This window comes from Chiloscyllium plagiosum, unplaced genomic scaffold, assembly GCF_037043375.1.
Source record: "Chiloscyllium plagiosum isolate Xiang-an unplaced genomic scaffold, Cpla_swu_hap1 HiC_scaffold_43, whole genome shotgun sequence".
Classification (NCBI taxonomy): domain Eukaryota; kingdom Metazoa; phylum Chordata; class Chondrichthyes; order Orectolobiformes; family Hemiscylliidae; genus Chiloscyllium; species Chiloscyllium plagiosum.
In genome coordinates, this window is record NW_028270181.1 from 20,854,801 (window position 1) to 20,869,433 (window position 14,633).

Below are 14,633 nucleotides of genomic sequence, written 5' to 3' on the forward strand. Positions count from 1 at the left end.
TCCTCAGCCCATTGGCTCATCTGATCAAGATCCTGTTGTACTCTGAGGTAACCTTCTTTGCTGTCCACTACAACTCCAATTTTGGTGTCATCTGCAAACTTACTAACTATCCCTCCAAATCATTTATATAAATGACAAAAAGTAGTGGACCCAGCACTAACCCTTATGGCACTCCATTGGTCACAGGCCTCCAGTCTGAAAAGCAACCCTCCACCACCACCCTCTGTCTTCTATCTTCGAGCCAGTTCTGTATCCAAGTCGCTAGTTCTCTCTGTATTCCATGAAATCTAACCTTGCTAACCGGTCTCCCATGGGGAACCTTGTCAAACGCCTTATTGAAGTCTATATAGATCACATCCACCACGCTGCCCTCATCATTCCTCTTTGTTACTTCTTCAAAAAACTCAATCAATTTCATTTTTGGATGGTGAGAGGAAACAGGAGCACTCTGATGAAACCCACATCTTCACATTGACCATTTAATTCCTTTTGATATAGCAGAGAGAGGGAGCTTGTTTCTGTCAATTTTGCGTCCAGATTCCAGTTTCAAGATTCATTCTGTCCAAGTTGGGCCCTACTAAGGAAACTGGTAATTTCCCTGGCTCTAAGAGGCGAGAGTCAGACAATTGTGCTGGTTAGGAGGTTTGTGCTTTTTTTCTTACATTCACAAGCATGAGTTGGCATCAGGTTTAGTAAAATCTAGCCAATGCATTTTAGGCGCAATTCCTAACTTTATCCAAAACAAAAAGTGCTATCTCAACTTATCCTGAACAAATAATAGTTACTAAACATCATGGGGTGACCAATTCTCTGGAATTCTCCTGGAGTCGATAGAAATCGGAAATTAATTGCCTACGCAATTCCAAGAGATGGAAAAAGAAAGGAGACTGGTTAACAGTATCTTGAAGGGCAGGATGTGAGGAGATCTTCTGGGAACCTATCCAGTCAGAGTCGGAAATCTGAGAGCAGCACCTGGCAAACTCTTCTGGAACCTTCTGTCACTGCCCTTTCGATTAATAATGAGTTACGCCGTGTTAACCTTTCTGCTTGAAACTGAAAATTTCAGGAGAAAATAATTATCATTGGCACCACTGCCTCTCCAATGTGTCCTGTGATCTTGCAAACAGTTCAACTCAGTGAAAGATCAATAAAACCTCTTAGTCAAACCTTGATATGCACTGAGCGACTGATATTTGGTGACAATCTACGCAGGAGGCTGTCTTTAAAATAAAGGAAAATCTCTTCAACTAAATAATGGTAATACTTAAAATCTAACACTTGAAACTGCATATTAAAGACTGACAAAAGGCTTCGTGAACCGTCGCAAATAAGCAACATTTTTATCACTTGCAGATCCAGTTCTGGAAACTTCCACTGTATTGATTTCCAAGAATCCGAAGGAAGGACGGACAATATTTGGAGGTAAAGTTCTTTGCTGTGCCAAGTTAAATCCCTGAGCTCTGGAGCAGGGAAAACTATCATGCATGAGACTGTTTTTGAAAGATTATATTTGGCACTTGAGATTAAGTAAAGTCTTTAGAATTGCTGACAATAAAATTAAAGAGGGACTAATGAAGAGCAAGATTTGAGGCTATAGCAGAATATTGTTTCTTCTGTATATGGAATTACTAATACTGCAACCCATTCTCTGGGATGTACAGGTTGAAAACTCGAATAATGTGAGTAGTTTTGGTTTCATTACTTTTAAGGAAGGATATAAATGCATTGGAGATAGTTCAAAGGAGGTTTTCTAGATTGATACCTGTTGTTTGATGAGGAAAGATTGAACAGGCTGAACTTGTTTCCCTTAGGACTTAGAGTGAGGGATAACTTCACTGAAGGTTATAAGATCCTGAAAAGTCTTGACAAGATGGATGTGAAAAGGATCTTTCTTCTTATGGGCAGTGTAGGACTGGAGATCATTAGGCTCCCCTTTTTTGGACAGGGATGAGGAGAAACTTCCTGACAGTTTGAGTCACTTTGGAACTCTGTCTCAAGGCAGTGGAAGGTGGGATCTTTAAATATTTTTAAGACAAAATGTTATGGACCAGACCAAACCCCCACCAAAGAGATGAATATAGCCTCGACCCTAGCTTTTTCTTACATTAAAGGCAAATGCCAGACATCACATTCTGGATGCAGTTCAATTGCTCAAACTACCAATCTTGAAGCAAAACACACTTTATTCGTACACTATAGTTAAAATACAACAAAAAAGAAGAAATTGGAATAACATAACTATATTGGAAAACATAACAGAATAATGGCTTATTTAACTACCAAACTGTAACTGTCACAATATAGTAACAGGTCACGAACGCACCCTTGGCAAAGACAAATTCAGTAAATTAGATTGTCTCACATATAATTCTAGTCCAGAGGAAAGAACATCAAGAAAAAACTCAGAGAGAGAGAGAGAGAGAGAGAGAGAGAGAGAAGCAGGAAGAGATGTACTGCAGCTTCTAAACCCAGCTTCAAGACCCCAGCAACTGCTACCGAGAAACTAAAATTACAAATCTTGATTCTGTGGGAGCTCGACCCCACCCATTCAGGCTGCTTCTAAAGTTTCAACTTCAAAAAAAAGGTCTCACAAGCTGTTTACTTTATTAGCTTTGGAGCAGATTACTCTTTACCTCTCTCTCACGCTTTCTTCATAAAAAACGAAATAGGACAAAATACGCCTCTTAAAGCCATAGTACCATCAGAAGAACAAGACTGATTTTTGCCAGGGAAGAGAATCAAGGATTAACAGGTGGAGCTGGGAATGTGGAGTAATAATTTCAACCAGGTCAGTCATGGTCTTATTGAATAATAGAGCACATTCGATGAGCTGCATGACTTTGTCTGCTCTTATGTCCAATGTAACATTGGATGCTGAAGTGGTTGCAGTTAGTTATGAGAGATGAGTAAAGTATAATTGAAAGTCTTAAGGCTTTGAATGAAGAGAGGAGGTGCATAAGTATAGCAGAAGAGATCCTGAGTGTAAGACTAAAGCATGAATGAATATAGGGAGCAGCTGATGCAAAGGAGGTCAGAGATGGAAGAAGGGCGTTAACGTAATGAAGGTGAAGCAGAGATCAGAACTGATAAAACCATGGAGAGGTAAGTGAATGAGAAATGAAACTTTTTTCTTCCCTTGGTGCCTTGGATAAACAGCTCAGCTGGTAAGTACAGCAGTACACAAGGGCAGGATACTACAAGAAAGCACAGGATATAGGCAGCTTTGTTATGGAAACTTGGAGTTTATGAAGGGTGGAACACTAAACTCACATAATAGAAGTCCTTTAATCCATGTTTCTTAGGGATGATTGACACAGGGAAGGGTGTAGAAAACGTGTGTATATGATATACAAAGGCTAAAGGAAATGGCCAATTAGCCAAATCTTACAGCGCCTTCTAAAAACAAAAATATTTTCTTCTTCCCCAATGTAGTTATGTAAGTTTACATGAGACTCCAGGTCCAGTGCTCTTCTTCAGTAAGTGCATCTTAATGGAAAGTTAAAAATCACACAAAACCAGGTTATAGTCCAACAGATTTAATTGGAAGCACACTAGCTTTCGGAGCGACGCTCCTTCATCAGGTGATTGTGGAGGGCTCGATCGTAACACAGAATTTATAGCAAAAATTTGCAGTGTGATGTAACTGAAATTATACATTGAAGAATTGATTGTCTGTTAGCTAGACAATATGTTGAAGTTGTTAGCCCCCTGTGTTCTCTGTCTATGACCTGATGTTTAGATTGATTCCAATCTAAAAAGTGAGATAACAGAGTTTTACATAAATTCATGCAGTTTTTGAGCTCAGAGTTCTATATGAATGTATGTGGTTTTTGAGCAAAGTGCACTGTAACTCTGAAAGTACCAAAAATATTCAACACACAAAATATATGTGTGCATGTGTGTGTATACACACACCCCAGTCCAACACTGGCATCTACGAATCACCTTAATGGAAGTTCTCTCATACAGTAAAAAAAATACTTTTTATATTTGTCTGCTTTGTCCAGTGTCAATATCAGTCATGATTCAGGCTATGATGCTCTCATCTCTTAGTCAGAAAATTGTCTGTTCAATTCCCTGCCAGAGATGTAAAGCTCCTAACCTAGCCTGAGAAATCTGTGCAATTCTGAATGTGTGCTCTTTGGTCTGAATTTACAAACCAGGGGTACACCATTTTTGTTACTGACCCTGTTCTATCATCCATTATGTGGAGGTTTGCTGTAAAGTCTCTTGCCTTGTGGCTGTGACTACACTTGAAAAATATTGGATTGGCTGTAAAGAGCTTTGACACATTCTGAAAGCTCGAATTTATATAGTACCTTTTTATACGTGAATTTGCAATCGGCCAAAATAGTTTCAATAATTATACTTTATTATGAACTCAAGTCGTAAAGGAATATCACTAAATCTCACAGACGAAAGAAGATCATTCCTTTTTCTATATTTTTGCCAACAGGAAATTTACTTACGAAGGCATTGATTGTTGTAATTTATGTTGGAGGAATCCTGCATCTGTTAATGTTTATGCCTTGTTTTCAGATCTGTATCTTTATGTAACATTGGTGTGCTCCCTGGGGATTATATCGATGATGCTTTTCGCAGCCATTATCGTTTGTCAGACTTTGAAAAACAGGAAGAAAACAAGAGGTGACTGTGATAACCCCAAAATATAAGTTGATACTTTTATATGTCTCCTTTTTGTCAGGCAACATCTAATTTATCTGGTTTTTGTTTTGTTGGTTCTGAGCTTAATTGTTTTTGCATTTCTTTTACAGGGAGAAAATATTTGACAAAGGGTCCCAATAGCAGGTATTTCCTCTTTGTAAATCCGTAGTGAATTTTGTCAATTCTTTTTTGTTCACTCAACGGCCCTTTTGCCAATTCCAAGCTCCACCTGGTCAGATGTGTTGCTGGGGAAGGACTCTCCCTACCCTAGCATTGTGGCTCAGTGGTTAGCACTGCTGCCTCACAGTGCCAGGGACTTGAGTTTGATTCCAACCTCGGTGGCTCAGTGGTTAGCCTTACTGCCTCACAGCACCAGGGACCCTAGTTAGATTCCAACCTTAGGTGCCTGTCTGTGTGAAATCTCCAAATTCTCCCCATGTCTTCGTGGGTTTCCTCCCACAATCCAAAAGTGTGCAGGTTAGGTAAATTAGCCATGCTCATAGTGTTCAGGGATATGTAGGTTAGATGCATCAGTTAGGGGTAAATGTAGGATAGTAGGGTAAGGGAATGGGTCTGGGTGGGTTACTCTTTGGAGGGTCGGTGTGGACTTGTTGGGCTGAAGGGACTGTTTCCACACTGTAGGGATTCTATATTGCACCAGAGTCTTATCTGCTACAAAACCTCCCCACCTTCCCATTCACAAGTATAGCCATTTGAATATCTTACCTGCAGCATTCATTTGTGTGAGAGAGACCACTGTACAGTAAGGAATTGTTGCCTGCTATGCATTAAGAGTCAGTCTACCGACTTAAACGTTTTTGTTTTGCTCTGGGCCCTTGAAGGTTAATCTAGCCCATTGATCTGGATTTGAATCCAGCTTCCAGTTTTAAAACAGCCTCTGTTTTTGAAGGTTGCCATTCCAAGTACCTCAGGCATCCCCTTTTCCAGAAGTGAAGATATTCAGAGTTATTCCCTCCAAAAGTAACAAAGAGAGAGCCACTGGTCAAAATTGCTTTGGAAGAACTCAAATCTTTCTACAAAAGAATGTCAGCCTATGGAAATCAGAGCTAATATTTTGACAAGCTACTGTACCTTTATCTGTTGCTACTGTACATGCTAGGATTATTGGAGTTTTATGATTGAGGTAAATAGACTTTTATTGGATTGGGATTTGAGAATTGGAGCTAGAGCAGACAGAGCTGAGCTATAGACTGCACGTAGCTTTACTGGTATAGGAACAGAAGTAGACCATTCAGCCCCTCGAGTCTGTTCCACCATACAATGAAATCATAGCTGATCTGTGGGCTAACTCCATAGATCTGCATTTGGCCAACATGCCTTATAGCTTTTTGCTTAACAAAACTTACCTATCGCACACTTAAAATTAACAACCGATCCAGCACCCACCATCATTTGTGGAAGAGAGTTCCAAACATCTATTACCCTTTGTGTATAGAACTGCTTCTAACCTCTCTCCTCAATGGTCTGACCCTAATTCTCAAACAAGGCCCCTTAGTTCTGGAATCCCCAAACCGTAGAAATAGTTTATCCTTATCTACCCTTCCCTTTTCCTGTTAAGATGTTGAAGATATTGATCAGATCACCATTTAATTTCTAAATTCTGGAAAAAACAGGCTTACTTTGAGCATTCTCACCTCATAACGTAACCCCTGAAGTCCAGGTATCAATGTTATAAATCTACATGGTACTCCCTTCCGATATATGCTTTCTAAGGTGTGGTGCCCAGATCTGCTCACAATGTTAATGACTGAGAAAATGTAAGGAAATGAATAATCTACTCTTGTTCCTGTGTTTGATAAATTTTGATTAAAATCCAATTGGACTTTAATGTGAGGGGTTAAAACCTGCTTTGTGTTGGTTTGCAGGAACTGAGTCAATTTAACCTTCAATGGAATCAAACTGCAATACTAGCTTGACCATGAGCTTGGGAAGAGAAAGGGTTTAGAAACTGTGGGGCCAATCTTATGCTGCATATTAAATAACTGAAGAATCGCATGGAATTTTATCTTGCTGTCCCTGAACAGAACTAATCTCACATAAAGAGAAGTAGTTGTCTTCCTTAGTGCCAGGATACAGACTTGTTTTTCAATATTTGGTTAACATCCACTTGGTATATTTAATATATTTGTTTTATAAAGGTGCAAGAGATTTGTGTACATTGCTCTGTCTTATCTTGTGGACAATTGGGGAATACTTGCCAGCTTGCAGAAAGTAAATAATGGCCTTTTCTGTAATTAGCATATTTATTTTATTTAGGCTTTCATTAAGATTATCACTTTGACTAGGACAGAAATTGGGCAAAACTTTTATTAACCAAAATTGGGTGAAGTTCTATCAAATAAACAGTGCTTATTTCTGTTAGTTATTTATACACATGCAGTGTTGTTTTGCCAAGAGTAGACCATAAAGAGCTTGTTCTCCTTGTTTAGAATAGACATGCCCCCCTGATGTCACCGGGGTAGTTAACCAAAGATCCAAACTAATTCTCTGGAGGTATGGGTAAGAATCCCACTCGGAAAGCTGTTGGAATTTAATCTCAATTAATAAATCAGAAACCGAAAACTAATCTCAATAACTGCTATCAGGAAACCATTATTAATTACAATCACAATCCATCTAGTGCACGAACATCCTTTTGGGAAGGAAATCAGTTGTCCAAACTTGGTCTGATCTACGTGTGACTCCAGATATGGTTGGCTTACATTGTCTTTTCAAAATGGTTGAGGAACTAAGCTCCGTTCCAGGCAATTAGGGATGGGGAAAAGCTTATGATGTAGAGGGGTAGCATGGACAGACGATTAGATGGATAACAGCAAACAGAAATGCATCAGGTTGTAAGAAGTGTTATTGCCACAGGGATTGGTACTGTGGTCTCAACTGTAAACTATTTGTACAAATAATTTGCATGAAGAGATGGAAGGTATAGTTACCAGATTTGCTAACAAAATATAAATAGGAATGTAATTGTCTTTGTGCATGAATCATAAAAAAGTTGGTTTGCAGGTGCAGCAGAGAATTAAGAAGGCAAATGGAATATTGTCCTTTGTTGCTAGAGGAATGGAGTTTAAAAACAGGGAGGGTATGCTGCAGCTGTATAGGGGGTTGGTGAGGCCACACCTGGAGTACTGTGGTATAGTTTTAGTCTTCTTCCTTGGGAAAGGATGTACTGGCACTGGAGGGTGTGCAGAGGAAGTGATTCTGGAGTTGAAAGGGTTAGCCTATGAGGAGAGATTGAGTAGACTGAGACTATACTCAGTGGAATTTCGAAGAATGAGGGGGGATCTTAGAGTAACATAAACAATTATGAAGGGAGTAGAAAAGATAGAAGCAGGGAGATTGAAACTGGTCAAGCTAGAACTAGGGGGCATAGCCTCAAAATAATGGGGAGTAGATTTAAGACTGAGTTGTGGAGGAACTTCTTCATCCAAAGGGTTATGGGAATGCCCTGTCCAGTAAAGCAGTTGAGGCTACCGCATTGAGTGTTTTTTAAGGCAAAGATAGATTTTATGAACAGTAAAGGAATTAAGGGTTATGATGAGCGGGTGGGTAAGTGGAGCTGAGTACATTAAAAAAATCAGCCTTGATCTTACTGAATGGCTGCATACTTATGGTCTCATGTCGTGAAGAGGGTACAAATATGTTAAAGTGAACGGCAAAGGTCTGGAAAATGAAGTATAGAGTGAGAAAATGTGAAATTGCCTCATTTGACAGAAAGATTAAAAAGGAACTGATTGTGTAAATGGTGAGAGGTTGCAGAGCTTTGAAATACAATGGACTCTGATGTCCTTGTCTATGAATCTCACAAGTTTAATATGTAGGTATAGCAATTAATTAGTGACGCTAAGAGAATACTATTATTTATCTTGAGGATTTGAATATTAAAACTAAGGAGGTTATGATTTAGTTATACAGGACACATCTGGAGAACGAACTATGCATATGTTAGTCACCTTATCTACGGAAAAATGTAGACGCATTGGAGGTAGTTCAGAGAAGGTTTACTAGATAACAACCTGATATGGGGAGGATTGCCTTTTGAGGACAGACTCGACTTGTATCTGCTGGAGTTTAGAAGAATAAGTGATGACTTCATTGAGTCATAGGTACCTGAAGCATCTTTACAGGGTAAGTGTTGAGAGGATGTTTCCTCTTATAGAGTCACACAGCACAGAAACCATCCCTTTGGTCCAACCAATCCATAATCCCAAACTAAACTAAGTCCGCCTGCCTGCTCCTGGCCCATTTCCCTCTACTCCTATACTTACCTAAGTGTCTTTTAAACATTGTAACTGTACCCATATCCACCACTTCCTCTGGAAGTCATTCCACATGTGAACCACCCTCTGTGTAAAACATTTGCTCCTCATGTCTTTTTTAAATCTCTCTCCTCTGACCTTGAAAATGTTCCCCCCTAGTCTTGAGATCCCCCAGCCCAGGGAAAAGACACCTCACATTAATCCTATCTATCCCCCTCATGACTTTATACACCTCAATCTCCTACACTCCAGTGAAAAATCTCAAACCTTCCATACCTGGCAACATCACAATATAGAACTAGAGCTCACTGTTTAGAAAGCAGGGGCCACTTATTTATAACAGAGATGACGTCGGTATTTCTCAGTCTTTGGAACTCTCTTCCTGAAAACAGTGTCCTTTGAATATTTTTAAGGATTGTTGTTGAGCATAGGGGTGAAAGAGTCTTTGGGAAAGTGGATTTGAATTTACAGTTAAATCAGCTTTGATTTTATTGATTGGCAGAGCAAGTTCAAGAGGTTGAATTGCCTGCTCCTGCTTCTCACTAAATGTAACAAGCTCTTACCTCAACAACAACACTCACACCCCCATTAAACAAGAAAAACAATCTGAATGACAGAGGGGGCTGGTAAGGACTGCACTTGGCCAAATAAGCCACTTTCTGATGGCTGAGCTCTAATCAGCAGCTTGTTATCTCTTCATGTGTAGGTCGGATGATGAGAACGAACCACTTGGCATTCAGAATAACAGTTTTGTGTTTTGCAGTTCAGGAGAAACAGTGATGAGTACGGGAAGCACGTCACTCCTACAACCCAAATCGGAAAAGAAAAAGATTGTAGTGCAAGACCCGCCACCTCCAATTCCAGTTAAAAGTAGGTTTGTTTCAGTTGATCATACACTGTGCAATTTAAACTTAAAACAATATTGCTGCAGCCCAATTGTCATTTTGGATGTAGGTTTGCTCGCTGAGCTGAAAGGTTCATTTCCAGACATTTTGTTACCCTACTAGGTAACATCTTCAGTGGACCTCACGCGAAGCAACGCTGAAAATTCCTGCTTTCTATTTATATGTTCGGGGTTCTTTGGGTTGGTGATGTCATTTCCAGTGGTGATGTTATTTCCTGTGGTGAAGTAACTTCCTGTTCCTTTTCTCAGGGGGTGGTAGATGGGGTCTAACGTGATGTGTTTGTTGATAGAGTTCCGGTTGGAATGCCATGCTTCTAGGAATTCTTGTGCATGTCTTTGTTTGGCTTGTCCTAGGATGGATGTGTTGTCCCAGTCAAAGTGGTGTCCTTCCTCATCTGTATGTAAGGATACTAGTGAGAGAGGGTCATGTCTTTTTGTGGCAAGTTGGTGTTGATGTAGAATTGTCATTTCTACTCACTTTCTCTCTGTGGGACTTTGAGCAAATTATTTACTGAGTTTCTCTGACAATAGCAAATCTGCATTTATATAGTACTTTTAATGAAGGATAGTGTCATGGTGCTCGACATAACAATTGTGATTTTGCTTTAGAAGTATTCTATTGGTGGTGAAATGATGTGGGATATGTGTAAGATAGGAAATGTGTGAACAACCTGAGGTGGCAAAGTGGCACACTGGTTAGCACTGCTGCCTCTCAGAGCTAAGGACCTAGGTTCGATTCCAGCCTTGGGTAACTTTCTTTGTAGAACAAAGAGCATTACAGTGCAGGAGCAGGCCCTTCGGCCCTCCAATCCAGATCCTCTATCTAAACCTGCTGTCTATTTTCTAAGGATCTTTCTTAAATAAGGGGACAACGTTAGCAATTCTCCAGTCTTCTGGGATTTCCCCCATTTTCAAAGATCCTGCAAAGATATCTGTTAAAGCCGCAGCTATTTCCTCTGTCACTTCCCTCATTAATCTGGGATAGATTCCATTTGGTCCTGAGGACCTGTCCAGTTTAATGCCTTTTAGAAAACACAACACTTCCTCCCTCTTTATTCCAAACATTTATCCCTAACCTCAACATCCGCCACGTCCCTTTTCTCAGTGCAAAGTACTCATTAAGAATCTCGCCCATTGTCTCTGACTCCACGCATATCATTCTCCTTTGTCCTTGCGTCAGCCAACCCTTTCCTTCATTACCCTCTTGCTTCTTATATATGAATAAAAAGCTTTAGGTTTTCCTTAACCCTGCATGCACATTCTCCCTGTGTCTATGTGTGTTTCTTTTGGGTACTCCGGTTTCCTTCCACAGTCTAAGGATGTGCAGGTTAGGTGGATTGGCTGTGCTAAGTTGCCCATAGTATTCAGGGATGTGTAGCTAAGTGGATCGCCATGGGGAATGTAAGATTACAGGGATTGGGTAGGGAAGTAGGTCTGGGTAGGTTGATCTTTGTCGGGTCAGTGTGGATTTGATGGGCCAATTGGCTTGCTCCCACACTGTAGGGACCGATAATTCTATTCACCCAAATAGGACCCATTGCCAATCTTGAGTGAGCTGATTTCAGTCATGGTACAAAAAAGACATGTTCATTTCCCTCTCAGTAACTTTGGCTGGGTCCTCCACATTGTGTGGACCTCTGGTGAAAGCAGGACTTGACTGGGGTGAATAAAAACAAAATACTGTGGATGCTGGAGCAAGCCGGGCATAAAGACAAATCACTAGAGAAAATCAGCAAGTCTGGCACATCTGTGGAGAAAGAAACAGTTGAGTCCAATTGCTGTTCTTTGGAAATAACGACTGAGTAAAGGCAGTATGTTACTCCTATGAGCTGAATTGGAAAAAGAATCAGTGAATTGACTCAATTGAATATGGTTGTGGTTGAATATATCCAGACTCTCACTGAGGCATTGACCATTTGGCTGAGTTATGAGAATATTAACAGCAGTTTGACCATAACACTAAGAGATGATTGTCAGCAAATATAGAAATGGCACTGAGTATATGTAAGACAGGCTAACCAAACTAGGAGTCTAGCCCAATCCTTTTGGGAACAATGACATTTTCCTGTTGATTTTACAACGCACTTGAAAACGTAACATTTCGAGATGGGAACAATTCTATCACTTACCAACGTATTTGCTAGCATGCGTTTTCCTGTGCTGACTAGTTAAATGATTTTGTGATGATGCTGTCATTTTAAGAAGTTGTCTTGACCTGGTTTTTTTTAAGAGATTGTAAGGCAGAGGTTACTAGCTGTATCTAAGAAAGTAACCAATTTGTGAGGCCTAGGGGTTTTTTAAAAGTTGGAACAATGGGATTAGCCTGGGTGTAGCCAGCTCTCACAGACCAGGCTTTCTCATTTTATTTTGGTTTTCAGCTTTAGTTTTAAATGGAAATCTTTAGTGTCTCAAAAAAGTTGGAGGCTTCAGTGCATGTCTCTTAGCTGCTACTTTCTCTAAATTTTCTTTGGATGTTTTTTCCTCCTGGATTGGAAAACTGCGTGTGAGAATCTGTGTCTGAATTTGCCAAGGGGTGTGCTTATATTGGAACAGTTAATTATCAGTAGGTATTGTTTCTCTTATTTAGTTACGTTTTCCAATATTTAAGTTATTCTAAATTCCTCTTTTTCTTTCGTTTGTACTTTAACTATAGTATTTAAACAAATTGTGTTTTGCTCAACGTTGAGTGTTTTGACAAGTTGCATTACATTGGGAACATGACACTTCACATCTACCTTTAAATATGAAAAAGCAAGGTCTAGGCTACCTTTTTAAAATATATTGAGGGGATCTGGTCTGAACCACAACTGTTTGCTAAGACAATCATATCATAACTCTTCCGTAGTGTTGGGGAAGTCTGATATTGGGAGATAGAAGATTGTATTCAAATATTGATAAAACTGTCAAGTTTGCCCTGTGCCTGGGTATATCTGTTGAAATATTTGTGGGACAAACTGAGTGCTTTGGCCATCTAATGCTGCAGTACATTTCAGCAGATGCTTAGCTACTTTTCTGAAAGTTATGGTGTTTCTGAATTTGAGATCTGTACCAACAAAACTTGGCCCCATTGCTAATTTGAAACGGACTGTACCATTGTGACAAATGGTAGAATGTTGGGTTTTTACAAATAACAATGGACATTTGTAACCTCTGTGAAAATGACCATGGCAGTCTTCACATTTTGTTTATTTTTGTTTTAAACCAGCTTTTTCTCATTTTATACATATTTTATCCTGGTTTACTGGGCTGGAGTTTCACACCATTACTCGAGTTGGTTTTTTAAATCTATCCTCCAACCCCTCCCAAAGCCTTTCCCTTCAACTAAGTTGAGAGATCCAAGGACACAATGACCCTGTATTTTCTGCAGCTTCATGTGACTGTGCAAGTCCAGTCCAATACTGTAATTCCATCATGCTTAAAGGTTTTTCACATTTTTTGTTCCATTGCTTTGGAACAAAACACTCACTGCCTTGTCAGTTTGAATTGTTAAGAGTAGCAGAGACTCTTTATAATTAAACGGACTGTATTGTTTGTGCAACTGATATCTGATGTTGGCTGAATGAATGAAGCCTGCTCTCTCCTCCCCTGACCTTGTGTCGTCAACTGTTTCTCAAAGAACTGTACAGTTTGAGCTGTCTGTTCCCAGCCTGCCAATTAAGCTGTATTCTGGGAAAAGAGATGTAAGCACTGCCCCTTCCAGCATTCCTGCTATTCCCGCTTACACAGTTAACAGTAATAAAGGCCTACTTAGGATATCAATCAACACAAGTACATAAAGGCCATTTGACTGCTGAAGAATTGATTGATGGAGACTGCTTGTAATTGCTGGCAGATGCCTAACCCTCCCTCTGACACTGCTATTAATGAATTAGTGAAAATCTAATTAATGGACCAAGCTGATGGCCAGCATTTTATTTACTTACCTTACGTGATTTGCATTGCTCACAATCATTTTAGTCTTTTACTACCATAAAGAAATCGCCTCTGTGCAGATAACCAGAAATGTTCCAAGTTGTTCTCATTATGTTAACATAGTTTCTCTAGTATGGATAAGATGTCTATCAGACACATTCCTAGGTTTGTAAATACAAGATGCTGTTGAAGCCCATTGTAATATCCCTGTAGATGATCAGTAAATTAAGATCTGACAATGTATTGATGTCCCATGTGTTTTATTGTAGCTCCTGCTTTTCGACATTAGCAACTGCAAAGAACTATAGAAACCATCACTATTTGTTTGAAGGTCACAGCATAATCTGTAGGAATTAAGCACCAACTACCCTGCTCATAGCCCAGTGCACTGGAAAGGACATGTGACTGTATAAATTGGCTGGTAGCTCTGTCAATGCAGCAGTCCCACAGGAAACACTGGCCATTGCTGGAACTAGAGGCAGTGTCAAAGCAAGGATGGAGGTGGGATTGGTTACATCAAAGATTGGAGGGGACGGCTCATTGGGGTAGGAGGATGGTAGAGAGGGGGTAGTGGGGGTTGCTGGGGGGCGGGATGTTGAATAAAGGAAGTATGTGTATGGAAGGTGATGCTACGATTGTGAATGATGGAAGCTCCCCCATTTGCCACTTTATCGGTCAGGTGGCCAGCAGCAGAAATGGCTACGAGACATTAAGACCTACAGTCCAGCATGCTGGAAATTTTGGTCAAGCCGGTTTAAGCTCTGACCTCAGTTAAAACTGCAGCCAGAACATATAGTGGCCTGCAGTTTTTTGTCTTGACCAAATAAGGCAAGTGTCATGGTGGTTGACTAGACAGATTGTCACCATAATTACTG

General features: G+C 40.0%; 1 protein-coding gene across 2 annotated transcripts in view; it reads left to right on the top strand.

The window, feature by feature from the left end:
• Positions 1-14,633, top strand: part of vstm4a (V-set and transmembrane domain containing 4a) — a 66,364-nt gene that overhangs the window by 30,745 nt on the left and 20,986 nt on the right. For both annotated transcript variants that reach the window (XM_043678832.2, XM_043678833.2), the window contains exons 4-7: positions 1,354-1,422; positions 4,540-4,647; positions 4,776-4,809; positions 9,706-9,812. In XM_043678832.2, coding sequence (XP_043534767.1) covers positions 1,354-1,422; positions 4,540-4,647; positions 4,776-4,809; positions 9,706-9,812 — 318 coding nt within the window. The remainder of the gene's footprint in view (positions 1-1,353; positions 1,423-4,539; positions 4,648-4,775; positions 4,810-9,705; positions 9,813-14,633) is intronic.